Genomic DNA, 15,804 nt, shown 5'->3' with positions numbered 1-15,804 from the left:
TTAAGAAACGAAATCTTAAATATTTCGGTCATCTCATGAGGCATGATAAATATCGTATACTCCAACTGATAACGCAAGGTAAAATAGAGAGCAAACGCGGACCCGGAAGAAAAGACACTCATGACTTAAAAACTTACGCCGATGATTTGGACAAAAATCGATTGAGTTATTGAGAAACGCCGCAAATGAAATTAAAATTGCCATGATGATAGCCAACGTCCACAACGGACAAGGCACATGAAGAAGAATAAAAATAGTTTTAATACACCTAACCAAGGCAAGGTAATAACCAGCCAATGTATGTATACAATATGCATGCATACAATGCATGCATACAACTTTCTCTATTTTTTTGTGGAGTATTAAGCATTTATTTTTTTAGCTTAAAGAAGACATGGAAAATTATATGGAATATATACTCAGTAAAGCTGTGGTAGATTTATTTTTTTACAAGATGCCAATAAATCATACACCATTGTTACATCTACACTACAGTCAGTAGTTTATACGAATCGGCTTTCTGAAAACCTTCTTCCATTTTATTTGTTTATTTTTGTACCACCCAAAATATGTTCTTACAAAGAGTCTATCCACTTTAAACTAAACAAATTCCCTATAAAACTCCACTTTAACCCTGATAAAACAAGAAGAGAACAAAATAAAATGACCTGAAACGTCAAACAGGTAAACAATAACACTATGAGAATGGCGCGCGCTTGGGGTATGCAACTAGTGACGTCAGGCCAATAGAGAAGCGTTCTTGAAATTTAAAATAATGTTAGATTTCTAATAAAGATTTTTTATAGAAAGACTTTTTCAATTTTGTTGAAATTTTGGACAATTATTCCTAGGGTGTTTCTTAATCGTTTTACATGTTTGAAATGACTTTTTAATTTTTTGTGAACATCCCTATTACATGGTTCTAATTGGAAAAAAATATTTTCCAAATTTTTCTCAAATTTATTGATACTAACTTCGTTTTTATTTATTACACATACGATAACTCTTTTATTATTACTTTTACGAAAAAAGGTATTCTTTATAAAAAGCTCTGTATGTCCTAAGGCCGAAGATGCAACCATCAGATATCACATTTTATTAATTTTATACGAGGTATGTAAAAAAATATGAATTTCACTCAAGAGTAAAGTACCTTTATTTTTCACAATATTGAAAACGGTTATTAAAAAAGTTGTTTAGAATTAAAAACTATGTTTCGATATGCAATAACATCCTTCTAATTGAAATATTGTGAAATATAAAGGTACTATAATCTTGAGCGAATTTCATATTTTTTGACACACCTCGTATAAAATTAATAAAAGTTGATACATCATGGTTGTGTCTTAGATTTTGGATCATGCAAAGCTTTTTATGAAGAATAATTTTTTTTTCATAAAATGAATAATAAACGAGTTATATTTGTAATAATTAAAAACGATGTTGGGTATCCATAACTTTGAGATTTTTTTTCCAATTAGAAGCATGTAATTACATATTTGATCTTAGTTTTTACTTCCAAACAACTTTTTATCATAAGAATTTTCGATATTGAGAGAAATAAAGGTACTTTATCCTTGACCGAAATTCATATTTTTTGACATACCTCGTATAATATTGAGAAAATTTGATATCTGATGATGGAATCTTAGGTTTTGGGGCATGCAGAACTTTTTATAAAGAATAACTTTTTTTCGTAAAATTAATAATAAAAAAGTTTCCCATATGTTTCCAACTTAAGTAGACACGCTGTATATAATACTAGTGACGTCATCCATCTGGGCGTGATGACGTAATCGATGATTTTTTTAATGGGTGTAGGGGTCGTGTGATGGCTCATTTGAAAGGTTATTTAATTCTCTATTGAGCAATATAAACGTTAACATAATTATTTATGCAGGGTGTGCAAAACTTTTTTCTTCTTTTTGTGTAAATTAATTTAATAAAAAAAAAATTTTTGTACACCCTGTATAAATATTTTTGTTAATGTTTATATTAGTGAATAGAGAATTAAATAACCTTTAAAATGAGCGATGACACAACCCCTACTCTCATTTAAAAAAATCATCGATTACGTCATCACGCCCAGATGGATGACGTCACTAGTATTATATATATATATGCCAAAAAGTCCTAAATTAAAAATAAAAATCGATCTGTCTGAGGATTTCTCTTCAAATTTGTCCATTATCGAGATAATGAATGTATGCAAACTCAAACGTCCTCACTTAATTACTACAGTGCCACGGCCGCTTGATTAACAATTTAAAAAACAAAGGGGTTTTCCATATTATACTGCATAAAACTCTTCGGGATTTCATCAATCGATATTTAAAGAATACCTACCTTGGCAACGTTGAAATTTTCAGTTAAATATCCGATTCGGGGTAAAAAATGGCCGATTTCGCAATTTTTAATCGCTTATATGCCAAAAACTATTAACCTAAGTCAAAAGTCACTAAATACCTTTTCTGTATGGAATGATTCAAAAAACCTAAAAAAAATTTTTTCGGTGCAAAAAAATTATTTTAGGAAAAACCCTAATCTTTACCCTCGTCTAGAAAGGTCTTATGCTGTTCAGAATCGCCTGTCATTGTACACATTTCTTCTAAATGACTTACTCAAGCACATACTTAAATTTAAACTTTACAGAAGAAAGTTTATTTTACCCCCTAAACTGTGCACCGTTCGATTCACCTGGTAGATACACGTGCAGGCCTGATGCCTGCCAGGTCATGGTTTTTAGCCTTGGTGTGCTATGAATTATCACTATACAAATTTCTAGCCTTACAGGAACAACGTTACTCGGAGGGTTGATTAGCTCTTAGACTATTAGTTATGTGAATATATTTCAGAAAATTTGCAGTATTATTTTACCAATAAAACATTTTTTATTGTTTTTTTTTTGGTTGTGGCACAACTTAAGTACCACAGAACCTAAAGAAATATTTTTGTTGACTGTGTTATAAATAAGTATTTATGGTTTTACTATCTTTATTAAAGTGTTTTACAAATTAAACAATACATATTCAAATTATATAATCGTACATTGTCTTCATCGTGGTATGGCAAGTGGCATTTCATAAGCCGGCGGATGTGTGTCAACACCAATGATGTGGGAGAGAGGGGATATGACATAAGAGATGCTCTCGTGTTTACTAAATGGGACCACTTGATTTGACACTTTTGGGAAAGGCAATATGGCGGCGGGCAGGTTTTTTATGTTATACGTGGAATATATGTTGTTAATTAATTATTAAAATTATTAATTATATATATATATATATATATATATATATATATATATATATATATATATATATATATATTATATAATATAATACAATTTTATAATTATATACTTTATATAGAACAGAATATACTGCTAGAGTTGTTCCGCCATATTGCCTTCCCCATTTAGCCCGTGAAAGCGATCCCGTCTACTTCACCTCATGTCACATCCCCTCCCTCCCACATCACTGGCCAACACTGACAAGCACACTGTTGCCAACCTTCTTACTAAAAGCCACTTCACATGCTTACTTATGACTGACCGTGGCCAAACGACTTGCAACTAGTGCCGCTCTTTCCCGTTGAAACCTGTCTATTCGTGAATTTGCATGTTACATTTTACACTATTTGATCATTTGTAATCGTACCTTCGGCGAGTGCAGTTACTTTAGTCCTATAGAGTTGAAAAATAAGTTATGAGAAAGAACAACGTTCTTTCATTTTATGGCAATATAGCAATTTATGGGGCGAAAACTCTGAAGATGATTAGATATAGAATGTGTTTAGTTTTTTCTAATACACAAACTTTCAAAGCATATCGTCGTATCAAAGCAACAATAGGATATGTAAAATAATGCAGTTTCGATAACAACGCAACTGAAAATTTTGCGAAGCTTCATTACCTAATAACTTTTTTTTTATTTTTAAATGGATATGGAATTTTGTTTGAGTACCTAACTTTACAGGCGTCACATAAAAAAGTAAAAAATAATTGGAAAAAAAGTTACTTGTCCTACTGTTGCCCTAAAAGATAATCTGTTTTTTTAACGATATTTATTTTTGTTGTTAATATAAACTTTTATTGCACTGAAGTTTTGTTTAAAATTTTACACATTTCAATACAAAAAACAAAACAGTTTTGTTGTTCAAACCTTTTGTTACATAAATTATATACTTGTTTTCCAAAAATATAAAAATTCGACAATAAAGAAAAGAAACAAAATAAAATGAAAAAAATAATCAGAATCAGTTTTGGTAATAGCGGATGCTGAAAGTAAAAGCTTATAGACTAAGAGCCGCTATAGGTGAAATTTCTTAATCATTTTAGGCACGATGGGACCCTATAACTTAAATAGTAGAACCTAAAAGAAAACGTTTGAACACTGTGCCGTCACTTTTCAGTGGCACATGCGTCGACAGTGGCGCATCAAACTTTCCACTTATGGACGGGATAAATAAATTAAAAGTTACCCTCCCTTACTAACAGAATTAATTTTTGAAGTTGTACTTCTTTACCGGCGATAGAGGGTGATTTTTTTATATGTTAAAACCTATCAGCCCGGCGCATGCGCATTATAACTTTGTTCTGATTGGATGTTCAAATGACATGTCAAAAATTATCCGATATGGCAGCTGTGGTTTGGAGGTAAAGGTAAAGGTAAACAAATGTATAATATATTAGTTTTATTGTTGTGAGGACAGAAACAAAAAAGTTTATAATATTGTAGTGACTTTTAAATAGTTTTTAAAAGCAACAGGTACGTAATAATTGTTAATGTATCATGGGTATAAACCTACCTATTTGATCTGCCAAAATACATAGTATGTAATACTTTTATTTATATAATTTGATTACCATCAAAATTTCTATCAATATTCACCTAATATATTGTTTTTTTACTCTATGTTTTGTTGTATTTTTTCAATTCTCAATCATTTCAATTCAAAATTAAAATAATTTGATCAATTTTCAAAATATCAAAATATCACAAGTTTAATCCGTTTAGTTAGTCGATCTTCGTAAATAATGACACATAGTGTCCGTGGCTAAGCGGAGAAGGCGAATGAACTCCAATACCAACCGCTCTTATCAGCGCTGGTTCGAGTCCCAATAGAAACTTTCTTTTTTGTTTTTTTTAATACATTTTATGATTGTAAGTATATTTATTATATAATTGTATTTTCAGAAAATACGTATTTAGTTAAAAAAATTTTCGACAATTAATGTTCAGACATCATTTGTGGCTTGTTTAATGTTTTTGTGTGTGTTTTATTCTTTTATTATTTTAATTTTTGGCACTGTTCTAATAAAAATGTTTGAGAAGTAGTAAGTATAAATTAGTTTAATATTTAAACAAAATATAAATAAAAAGTATATTAATTTCGTTTAAATCATAATATAATAGAAGTATAACTTCTTACGTGCGTACAAAGTACACACACATTCTTTTTTTTGAAGTTATACTTCTTTACCGGCGATAGAGGGTAAATTTTTATATGGGAAAACCTAGCGACCGGGCGCATGCGCATTATAACTTTGTTCTGATTGGATGTTCAAATGACATGTCAAAAATTATTCAATATGGCGGCTGTGGCACAGCTGTAGTTAGATTATTTATGGTTGTTGCGTTTTAAAATTTGTGTGAAAAGAAACAACAAACAAAAGTTAGTTAATAGTTATACTGCCTTTTTAAATAGTTTTCATATACCTATATTTTTGGACTTTTGGACAAGGAAAACTCATTCTAATTTGGTAAGTACCTAGTTTTTATTATAATCATATTGTAATTATACATTTGGATTAGGTTGAAATACATACATTTATTTTCTCAAGAATGCGGATTTTAGAGAGAAATCCCAAATTAGGTTCGATTTTTATTTTTAAATTATGATTTTTTGGCGTAGATTTATTTATCTAGTAGGTATGTAATGCTTTGATTTACATACTTAATTTGATTACCAACAAAAGTTCTACCAATCTTCATCTAATATATTGTTTTCTTACTGTTTTGTTATATTTTTATATTTTCTTCCACAAAATTTAAACTACATAATTTTCAAAACAATTGTCAAACAGTAAAACGTTCAGTTACCGTATTTTTCCACATGATAAATAATGTGCGATTGGACGAGTGAGTCCTTCGATTACGAGTCAAAGCGGCACGAAATTCAAGGGTTCAATTCCCGATGCAAGTTTTATTTTTTTATGCATATTATGATTGTAAGTATATTTGTTATATAATTTTTTTTTCAGCAAATGCGTATTTAAAATTTTTGCCAACAATTATTATCGTCCAGAAATCATTTTTTCTTTGTGGCATTTTTCAATGTGTTTGTGTGCGTTTTATTCTTTTATTTTTTTAAATTTTTGGTATAGTCTTAAAAATCACATAATATGTAGTAGAAGTATAACTTCTTACGTGCGTACAAAGTACACACACATTCTTGTTTATTTTTTTAGGTTCTATGTGATTAACACATAGGATTCAGCGTAATTTTAACCCACCACCCCCTTCCCCCTGCCCCACCATCAAAAACTTCATTTTTCGTTTTTATTTTCTTTGGCGGGATGCAATCAATTTTAAAATTTCAAAAAATTCACACGCATAGCTGAGGCTTTTATAAAACATGCCTATTTTATATAGACCCATAGGTAGAGTGTACATAACCTCAAAAAATTAAAAGAATTTTTTTTTCCAAAAAAGCGTATAACTTTTTTTGAGGAATAGCTGCAGGTCTAATTTTTTCTTAATCTTGTGTGTTTTATTAAACACTATATTTTAAATTTTTTTCAGATTTTTTTGTAAGGATCCCCACCTTCAAAAATCCGAAAAACTGTTTTTTGGGGGGTTTTGGGGGATTTTCCCTATTTTATAGACTTCATAATATATCAAATAAATTTTGTTTTTATAGGTTATATGTAACTTGAAGTAACTGAGTCCTTTATAATATTTAAAAATCAAAAAAACACGTTCAAACCCCCCAAAACCCCCTTAAAAAACAGTTTTTTGGATTTTTGAAGGTGACCAGCGTTACAGAAAAATCTGAAAAAAATTAGAAATATAGTGTTTGATAAAATACACAAGACTAAGAAAAAATTAGATCTGCAGCTATCCCAAAAAAAAAGTTATATACCTTTTTCCAAAAAACAAATTTTAAAATTTTTTTGAGGTTATGTACACTCAACCTACAGGTCTATAAAAAATAGACGTGTTTTATAAAAGCCTTAACTATGCGTGTGAATTTTTTGAAATTTTAAAATTGATTGCATCCCACCAAAAAAAAATAAAATCGAAAAATAAAGTTTTCGATGGTGGGGGCAGGGAGAAGGGGGTGGTGGGTTAAAATTACGATGAATTTTATGTCTTAATCACATAGAACTTAAAAAAAATGAAAAAAATTAAATTCTGGTAATGAGGGAGGGTATTTTTTAATTTATGTATCCCGTCCATAAGTGGAAAGTTTGATGCGCCACTGTAGACGCATGTGCCACTGAAAAGTGACGGCACAGTGCTCAAACATTTTCTTTTAAGTTCTACTATGTAAGTTATAGGGTCCCGTCGTGCCTAAAATGATTAAGAAATTTCATCTATAGCGGCTCTTAGTCTATTATTGCATTTTTCTAAAGGGGAATTTATCATGTATTGACACTATCTCTAAATAATCAATAATTTAACTTACCTTTTTCCTGTGATTAATAAATTCCAGATGGCAAATTCAGAATCAGTATCATTTTTCGGTAAATACACTAAATACTAACGTCTTCTAGATACCTCAAAGTTTTTACAATTGAAATTGGTGGACTATTCATTTTTAGTCTTAACATACACCTTTTAAAATGAATGTAATAGTAGGTATAACTAGTGTTTAAGATTACTGCAATCTTCAGCATATTACAGTATTCACAATTCAGCAATAACTACATGGCAACAGTAAGATAACTTAGTGTTGCATTAATATCTGTGACCAAAATGGGTAAACGACAATATTATAACAGTATGATATCTATGTTATCTTACATAGTTGTCGTCTTACATATATGTTGTCTTACTTAGTGTTACATTATAGATTTTAGGCTGAAGGGAATTAAGCTACACAAGGATATGTAATATTATGAAAAAAGTATTTAACTTTTTACTTATCTTAGTGTTACATTCAGTAGAAGGTTTAATTTCGAATTATTTGACATGGATATCACAAAAGCCATTTTTTTACACATACTACTGTTGCTTCCAGGCAACGATATACAATTTTCTTACGATACAGGAATAAAAGCAACCCATCCGCATGTATACTGAGTTCTGTGGTAACCGAAACTTGAAAATCTGGGGAAGTGAGTGACTTGGGTCGGCCAAGCCACATATTTATTACTCCAATATAAATGTATAGCCACCGCGGTATGATAGAAATGCCACGGAACAAAATACATTGTAATAGCATGCGGCATAACTACTGTGCCGCAGAACTTAAACTAATTTTTTAGTGCGGGATACCGTAAATGCTGCGTGGCGATTAACGCGTTAAAACCCCACGAATATATTGTAATATTATAAAAAGGTGTATTTATTTTTAAACTGTTTTTAGGTTAATTAAAGGTGTAATTATCTTTAAACTGTTATTACATTACCTTGATACGGATTCATTAAGACTCGAAACGAATCCACATACTGAGCTGGACTTCTTCCCGTGATAGACGTCGATTCCGCAGATCATCCAACCCTTGAATGGGAATCGTACTGTCCACAGAGTTCCTCCCAATTTACAGGTCATCTGAAGTGCGATTTTTTGCACTATAGACCTGACCTTGCCCGGATTTGAAAGTGTTCTAGAATTGATGACTTGCGAAGGTACTGGTATCTGTGAACAGCACATCTTCTTGATGTGTCCATACCGATCTGACCGCATGGTTGGACAAATGAATACTACAATCTGAAGCAAACAAATAGTTATTATTAAATAGCTCATAATATGTACAGGGTTTCTCATTATATTTTGACCCCCACTTATTTTCCTTAATTTCGGGAATACAAAAAAAAGTTTCAAATAAAAGTTGTATTATTTTATCTGTACCGACCAACAGTGTAGCAACAGACCAAATTTTGTATACAGGGAGTGCCCAATAAAATACATCTTCAATATTTCAAATGGGACACCCTGTATTTTTTTATAGTTTTGAGTAGTCCTGCATTTCCTGATTCCAAATATATAACATAGTGTAGCATTAGTTTTTTTCTATAATGGCGTATGGTACTACTGTACTATACTAAGATAAGAAAAAAATATATTTAGAAAGTCAACAAAATTAATGACTTACAATACTACACTTAAGATTACAATAGATGCTCAAAGTGCCCTCCATTGTTATCAATGCACAAGTAATATCTTCGCCTCAAATTTTCTAATGCGTCAGATATTGTGTTATTATGACCATTTAAATTTTCAATTTCCGCGCGAACTTTTGCCGTGATAGTGTTAATATTTGTATTTGAATCAAAAAAAAAATTTTGTTCTAAAAACCCCCATAAAAAGCTATTACATGGTGTTAAGTCGGGACTATTTGGTGGCCATGTAATGGTACCCTTATTGCCGATCCACACATTACAAATACGCCATTATAATAATAATAATAATAGCTTTATTGCCCAACAGTTTCCCATTTACAGGACAATGATAAAAATATTACATAATTTATAACACCTATAGGTAAGATTTAAGCAGTAGTACCAAAAAAAATAACATTAATAATACAAGTTAGACTAAAATGAATATAAATTCAAACCGAAAAAGAAAATAAATTAATAAAAAAATAAAATAAAATAAAATAAAAAAATTAGTGCTTATTTCAGACACTCAATAGCTACTTTTATAAAGTTCCTTTGAGAACATGAAAAAATGTCACAATGCTTACCAATAACATTAAAATTTCTACACATTACATTAATAGGAGCCTTACATAGAATATTTGTACGAGCTCTTGTACACCTAAATAATACATTTGTTCTTAAATTTGACCTTGGAATATTAAAATTAATGTTTTGTAATATTGAAATACAATCAATTGCATTATTAACAAGTTTGTACAAAAAAATTAAAGATGCAACTTTTCTTCTTAATTCTAAACTACACATACTAAAACGATCACACAAGTAATTATTATCTATACCTCTAGCCGGATAAAGACCATTTACTTTAAACATTAAAAATTTTAGAAATTTTCTCTGAACGCTTTCAATTGCAATGTTATGACAATCATAGAAAGGACTCCATACAATACTGGCATATTCAAGTTTAGAGCGGACATAAGTATAATATAGCAATGTTAATGACTTTATATTATTAAATGACTTACAATTGCGAATTAAAAACCCATAAGCCTTCAACGCTTCAGAAACTTTAACACACATATATAACATATTATGTTCCACAAAAGTGAGTTTTGTGTCAAAAATTACACCCAAATCCTTAACCGTGTTCTGCCTTTCTAATATTTTATCGTGACAACTATAGTTAAATACAAATAAACTTGATTTCCTAGAAAAAGTGACTACTTTACATTTTTTTGTGTTAAGTTGTAATTTGTTGCTGTTGCACCAATTTTCCAATATTTCTATATTCTGCTGAAGTTGGTTACAATCATCCAATAAGAACAAAACTAATGCTACACTATGTTATATATTTGGAATCAGGAAACGCAGGGCTACCCAAAACTATAAAAAAATACAGGGTGTCTCATTTGAAATATTGAAAATGCATTTTATTGGCCACTCCCTGTATACAAAATTTGGTCTGTTGTCACACTGTTGGTCGGTACAGATAAAATAATACAACTTTTATTTGAAACTTTTTTTTGTACTCCCGGAATTAAGGAAAATAAGTGGGGGTAAAATATAATGAGAAACCCTGTACAAATTGAAGATATGAATGGATAAAGGTGTTAAGTCACATTTTTGAAAAAATTGCTTTTTGCAATTTGTAAACTTTTCTGATATATATCTAATCTCCCAATAATAATAAGTAGGATTTCTTTATGATAAAGGCGCCATGTCATACATCCAGTGTATATTTTTAGTGGATAAAGGTGTTGTGTTACATTTTTGATTTCTGTTGTTGTTTACTTTTTAAAGTAAAATCAAATTTTTATAACGAGTATGCTCAAGCTTAAGGTAATTTTATATAATCGAATAAACTATGTTTCAATAAAGTCGTCCCACAAACGTACCTCAAAAATATTGAAAAATCATTTTAAAGTCATTTACGGTGTGCGGCAAAATAAACAGTACTATCTATGAAAAAACTTCCATTAGAAATCTAGCATTATTTTAAATTTCAAGAAAACGCTTCTGACGTCACTAGTCGTATACTCCAGCGCGCGCCATGTCCACAGTGTTATTCTTTAGGTACCTGTTTGACGTTAGTTCAGGTCATTTTATTTTGTATTTTGTTCTCTTATTGTTTTATCAGGGCTAACGTGGAGTTTTATGGTGAATTTGTGTAGTTTAAAGTGGATAGACTGTTTCTAATGACATATTTTGGGTGGTACAAATAAATAAATAAAATGAAACGTTTTAAAATAGCTCATTCGTTTAACCTACCTACTGTACATGTAATAATGGTGTCTGATTTCTTGTCATCTTGTAAAGAAATAAATCAACCACAGAGTAGTGGAATGTTTATTTTAATAAGGTACAGGGGTGAAAAAAAGAGAAAATTTAGTGTGATTTTTAATTTCAAATATTTCATTCAAAGGAAACTTTTTGTTTATTCTAACGGACTTTCGGCCCTCAGTAATAATGTAATCTTTAATTCTGCCTTCAAATTGTTCAAAAATATTTATTAGTTTTCTCAGGATTCGAAAAAATTAATGCATTTAAATAGCATTTGCCCCAGATTTTGCCCTACTAATTTAAATGATGTATAGTTTATAGGGTCTGTCGGTAATAAATAGGTTCTTTAGGTAATAAGTAGGTACCATTAATAATTTTTATAATTTATTTTTTTATAACCAAGCTAACTTAAATTTAAAACATATCATAGAAATTGGTAAAAATGAGTAGTTAATTTAAAAACTCATTTATTTAGGAAAAGATCCATAACTTACAATAAAGAAGTGATCTTCGCAAGAGAAAAGCTTGGTTTTTATTGATACATACTTCTTCTTTACGTATCTTTTGACGATTTAAATTAGCTGGAACTGTAATAAAAATTTTGTCAGAATTGTTTTTAGAGGTATTTACACACCAAGGAACAAAACACCACTTATTTGGTTTCATTTTTAATAATTAAATACGTAAAGAACTGCACACATTCAAATACACTTCGTAAATAAGTATACAATACTAGTCGTCGATCAAAGACGATACGACTGCTGACGTCATAGACCGTAGCCTCGCTACACGGTACCGTTTTTCTAGCCTCCAAGAAAATCAACATTATGAACTCATTTATCTTAAAAAATATACATTTTTAAACAGTTTTATGATTACTACGTTTTTATATACCTTATAATCTATTGAATTGAACTATATTAAAAATTAGTGAACATCCCTATTGCGGACTAGAATTAAAGATTTTCTTCATAGCAGAGGGCATCTTTAACATCTGTTTTATTGGGAACGTCGTCATGAATAATGTTTGCAAAGCTATATCATGTCTTCTTCTTCAGATGCAAATCCACTAATGGATGTTAGCGATCACATTTTCCATTAACTCTCCGTTTCTTGCAATGTGTATCAGAGATTGTATGTCGTTAATCCCTGTCCATTGCCTTATGTTTCGTGTATCATGTCTACGGCACTAAATATATAAATAATAATAAACATTCCAATATTCATTTCAGTACTGCTTATTTTGCCGCATACTTTACTTTGAAATGTATAATCTATGCCTGAATTGTCAATATTAATCAGGTAGATAAAATTAAGTTTCCATTAAGAAAGTTATGTACTTATCGATTAGTTAATTGTGTTTTGAAAAATTCAACTTACCTGAACATTTTTATCAATATATTGCTGGCAGGCTTGTATGTAATTTTCGTTTGTATCGCCCGGAAGTTTAACCATTTTCGGCTTACTAATGTGACACCCCATTACATTTCCTAGCTTACACATTAACTCACCAAAGTCATACGCATACTTTCTGTCTCGGTCTGTATGAAACACTATCCAATTGTACATATCAACCGGTCCTGTCACCTATAAAATAAATTTGCAAAGTTACTAAATTGCGCAAATGCTACAAAGTCGTGTATATACAGGGTGTCCCGAAAAGATTGGTCATAAATTATACCAGACATTCTGGAGTCAAAAATAGTTCGATTGAACCTAACTTACCTTAGTACAAATGGGCTCATAAAAAAGTTACAGCCCTTTGAAGTTACAAAATGAAAATCGATTTTTTTCAATATATCGAAAACTATCAGATATTTTTTATTAAAAATGGACATGTATCATTCTCATGGGAGGAGCATCTTAAAAAAAATTAAAGAGAAATTTGTGAACCCCATAAAAATTTTATAGGGGTTTTGTTCCCTTAAACCCCCCCCCCCCCAAACTTTTGTGTACGTTCCAATTAATTCATTATTGTGGTACCATTAGTTAAATACAACGTTTTTAAAACTTTTTTGCCTCTTAGTATTTTTTCTATAAGCGATTTTTTATCGAGATGCGGTTTCTTTTTTAATATATTTACATACAAATTTTATCGGGGTTTTGTTCCTTTAATCCCCCCAAGTGTTTGTGTACGTTCAAATTAAACTATTATTGTGGAACCATTAGTTAACCACAGTGTTTTTAAAACTTTTTTGCCTCTTAATATTTTTTTGATAAGTCACCTTTTATCGAGATGTGGCTTCTTTTTCAAAATATACCTAAAAATGTACATTATAAATAAATTTTCAGATCATAACAGGTCTCTATAAACGTACTTAACCATATACAAATATGTGGTGGATTCGACAAATATTCAAAATATCTCGATAAACACTAGCTTATCGAAAAAGTAATAAGAGGCAAAAAAGTTTTAAAAACACTGTGTTTAACTAATGGTGCCATAAAAATAATTTAATTGGAACGTACACAAAAGTTTGGGGGGGGGTTTAAGGGAACAAAACCACCACAAAATTTTTATGGGGTGCACAAATTTCTCTTTAATTTTTTTAAGATGTTGCTGCCATAGGAATGCCATATGTCCATTTTCAATAAAAAATCTGTACGAGTTTTCGATAGGTATATGAAAAAAAAAATCGATTTTCATTTTGTAACTTCAAAGGGCTGTAACTTTTTTTGTGTGCACTATTGTAAGTGAGATTCAATCAACCTATTTTTGACCCCAGGATCTGTGGTATAATTTATGACCAATCTTTTCGGGACACCCTGTATTTGCTGCCGAGGTACACACTCGTATTCTAGATAAACTTATTATAAAACTCTTTTATTAAGAGATCGGTAGGTTTAGCTTCATGTACAAAATTCTCGAAAATTGGGCCAGAATCTAGATTATACATTGAAGTGATAGGTGAGTTTCCGGCGTCTATAAAATAAAAAGAAGAAGTAGTCAGGTAGGTAGCGTCAAATTTGACCGGAGCATTTTGACATGGCTGTATTTTTATATAGTCAGTTGTTCCAAAGCTTATTGACAAATGACGTGTCAGCTGGCCCAAAATCGGGACATAAAATGAAAAAAGACCAGGAAAATTAATAATAATAGTTATTTATGTACCAAGTCAATAAAGTTACTCTTTATCGAACGAGTCTGATATTATGAGCATAGCATGAGCGAGCGAGTTCGATAAAGAATCTTTACTGACGTGGTGCATACAAAATTTTATCACATTTGATATTGGTTTTAACACTTACTTACAATTTACTATTTAAGAACTTTTTAAATTTTAAACGTCATAATAATTTCATGACAGTTATGACAGATAACTTTTGCAAGATTGCTACTTTCGATTTTTAATCGATAGTTATCAATATTGAATAATTACTAAATCGGTAAAGTTTCAATTTATTTTATATGAATTTAATTGCAAAATACTACATAATTTCACTTTTTGACATAAATTTCATTGATAATATCGCAAATTGTGTACAATATTTTTAAATAACTAAAGTAAGTACATAAATTGTAAGTTAATCAAATAAATAATCGATTACTGTCATCGGCCACTTACATTCAATCTCGATTAATCGCGGCAGGTAAAGTAAAATTCTTCTTTCAGTACAATAAAGTGTTACTTTACTGCCGCAAATGAGAGCAAATGAGTACAATAATGAATGATTTTAGTGACGGTTGGCGATAAAAACAATTACACTTTTATAAAAAAGACCGTTTTATTATAACACGTTTTTATTATTTATAGGACACAATATGAAAAAGTATTATAAAAGATAAAGAGACTGATAAATTTCATGGGAAAGTAGGATTGCATCGAGGATCGGTGCTTAGTCCTTATTTATTCTCATTAGTTTTGGACCAGATAACAGCGAAACTGCAGGGTGACATTCCATGGTGCTTAATGTATGCTGATGATGTAGTGTTAATAGGAAATAGTGAAAGAGACTTAGAACAAAAACTGGAACACTGGGGACAAGCGCTGGAGGAAAAAGGTTTAAAACTTAGTAGGACAAAAATAGAATTTTGCAATAATTTGATAGCAACTGACAAAACCCTCCGGTTTTTAATAGTATCGGATTGGTAAGATTCTACTAGTCCTGGATCACGCGTACCACAAAAAGTTTATTAACAGCAAGCTAAAAATTTGTTCATAGTTTAACGGTGTCGAGTCGGACAAAC

The 15,804-nt window shown here is 30.5% G+C and overlaps 1 protein-coding gene across 1 annotated transcript in view; it reads right to left on the bottom strand.

Annotated features, from left to right (window-relative positions):
* LOC114328871 (piwi-like protein Ago3) overlaps nucleotides 1-15,804 on the bottom strand; it is an 89,347-nt gene that overhangs the window by 14,484 nt on the left and 59,059 nt on the right. Inside the window, exons 6-7 of the mRNA XM_028277840.2 lie at nucleotides 12,996-13,202; nucleotides 8,639-8,940 (exon numbers count right to left, since the gene is read on the bottom strand). Coding sequence (XP_028133641.1) covers nucleotides 8,639-8,940; nucleotides 12,996-13,202 — 509 coding nt within the window. The remainder of the gene's footprint in view (nucleotides 1-8,638; nucleotides 8,941-12,995; nucleotides 13,203-15,804) is intronic.

The sequence above is a fragment of the Diabrotica virgifera genome, chromosome 1 (genome assembly GCF_917563875.1).
Source record: "Diabrotica virgifera virgifera chromosome 1, PGI_DIABVI_V3a".
Lineage (NCBI taxonomy): Eukaryota > Metazoa > Arthropoda > Insecta > Coleoptera > Chrysomelidae > Diabrotica > Diabrotica virgifera.
Note: the sequence above shows the minus strand (reverse complement) of the source record. Positions and strands in the feature narration are given on the sequence as shown.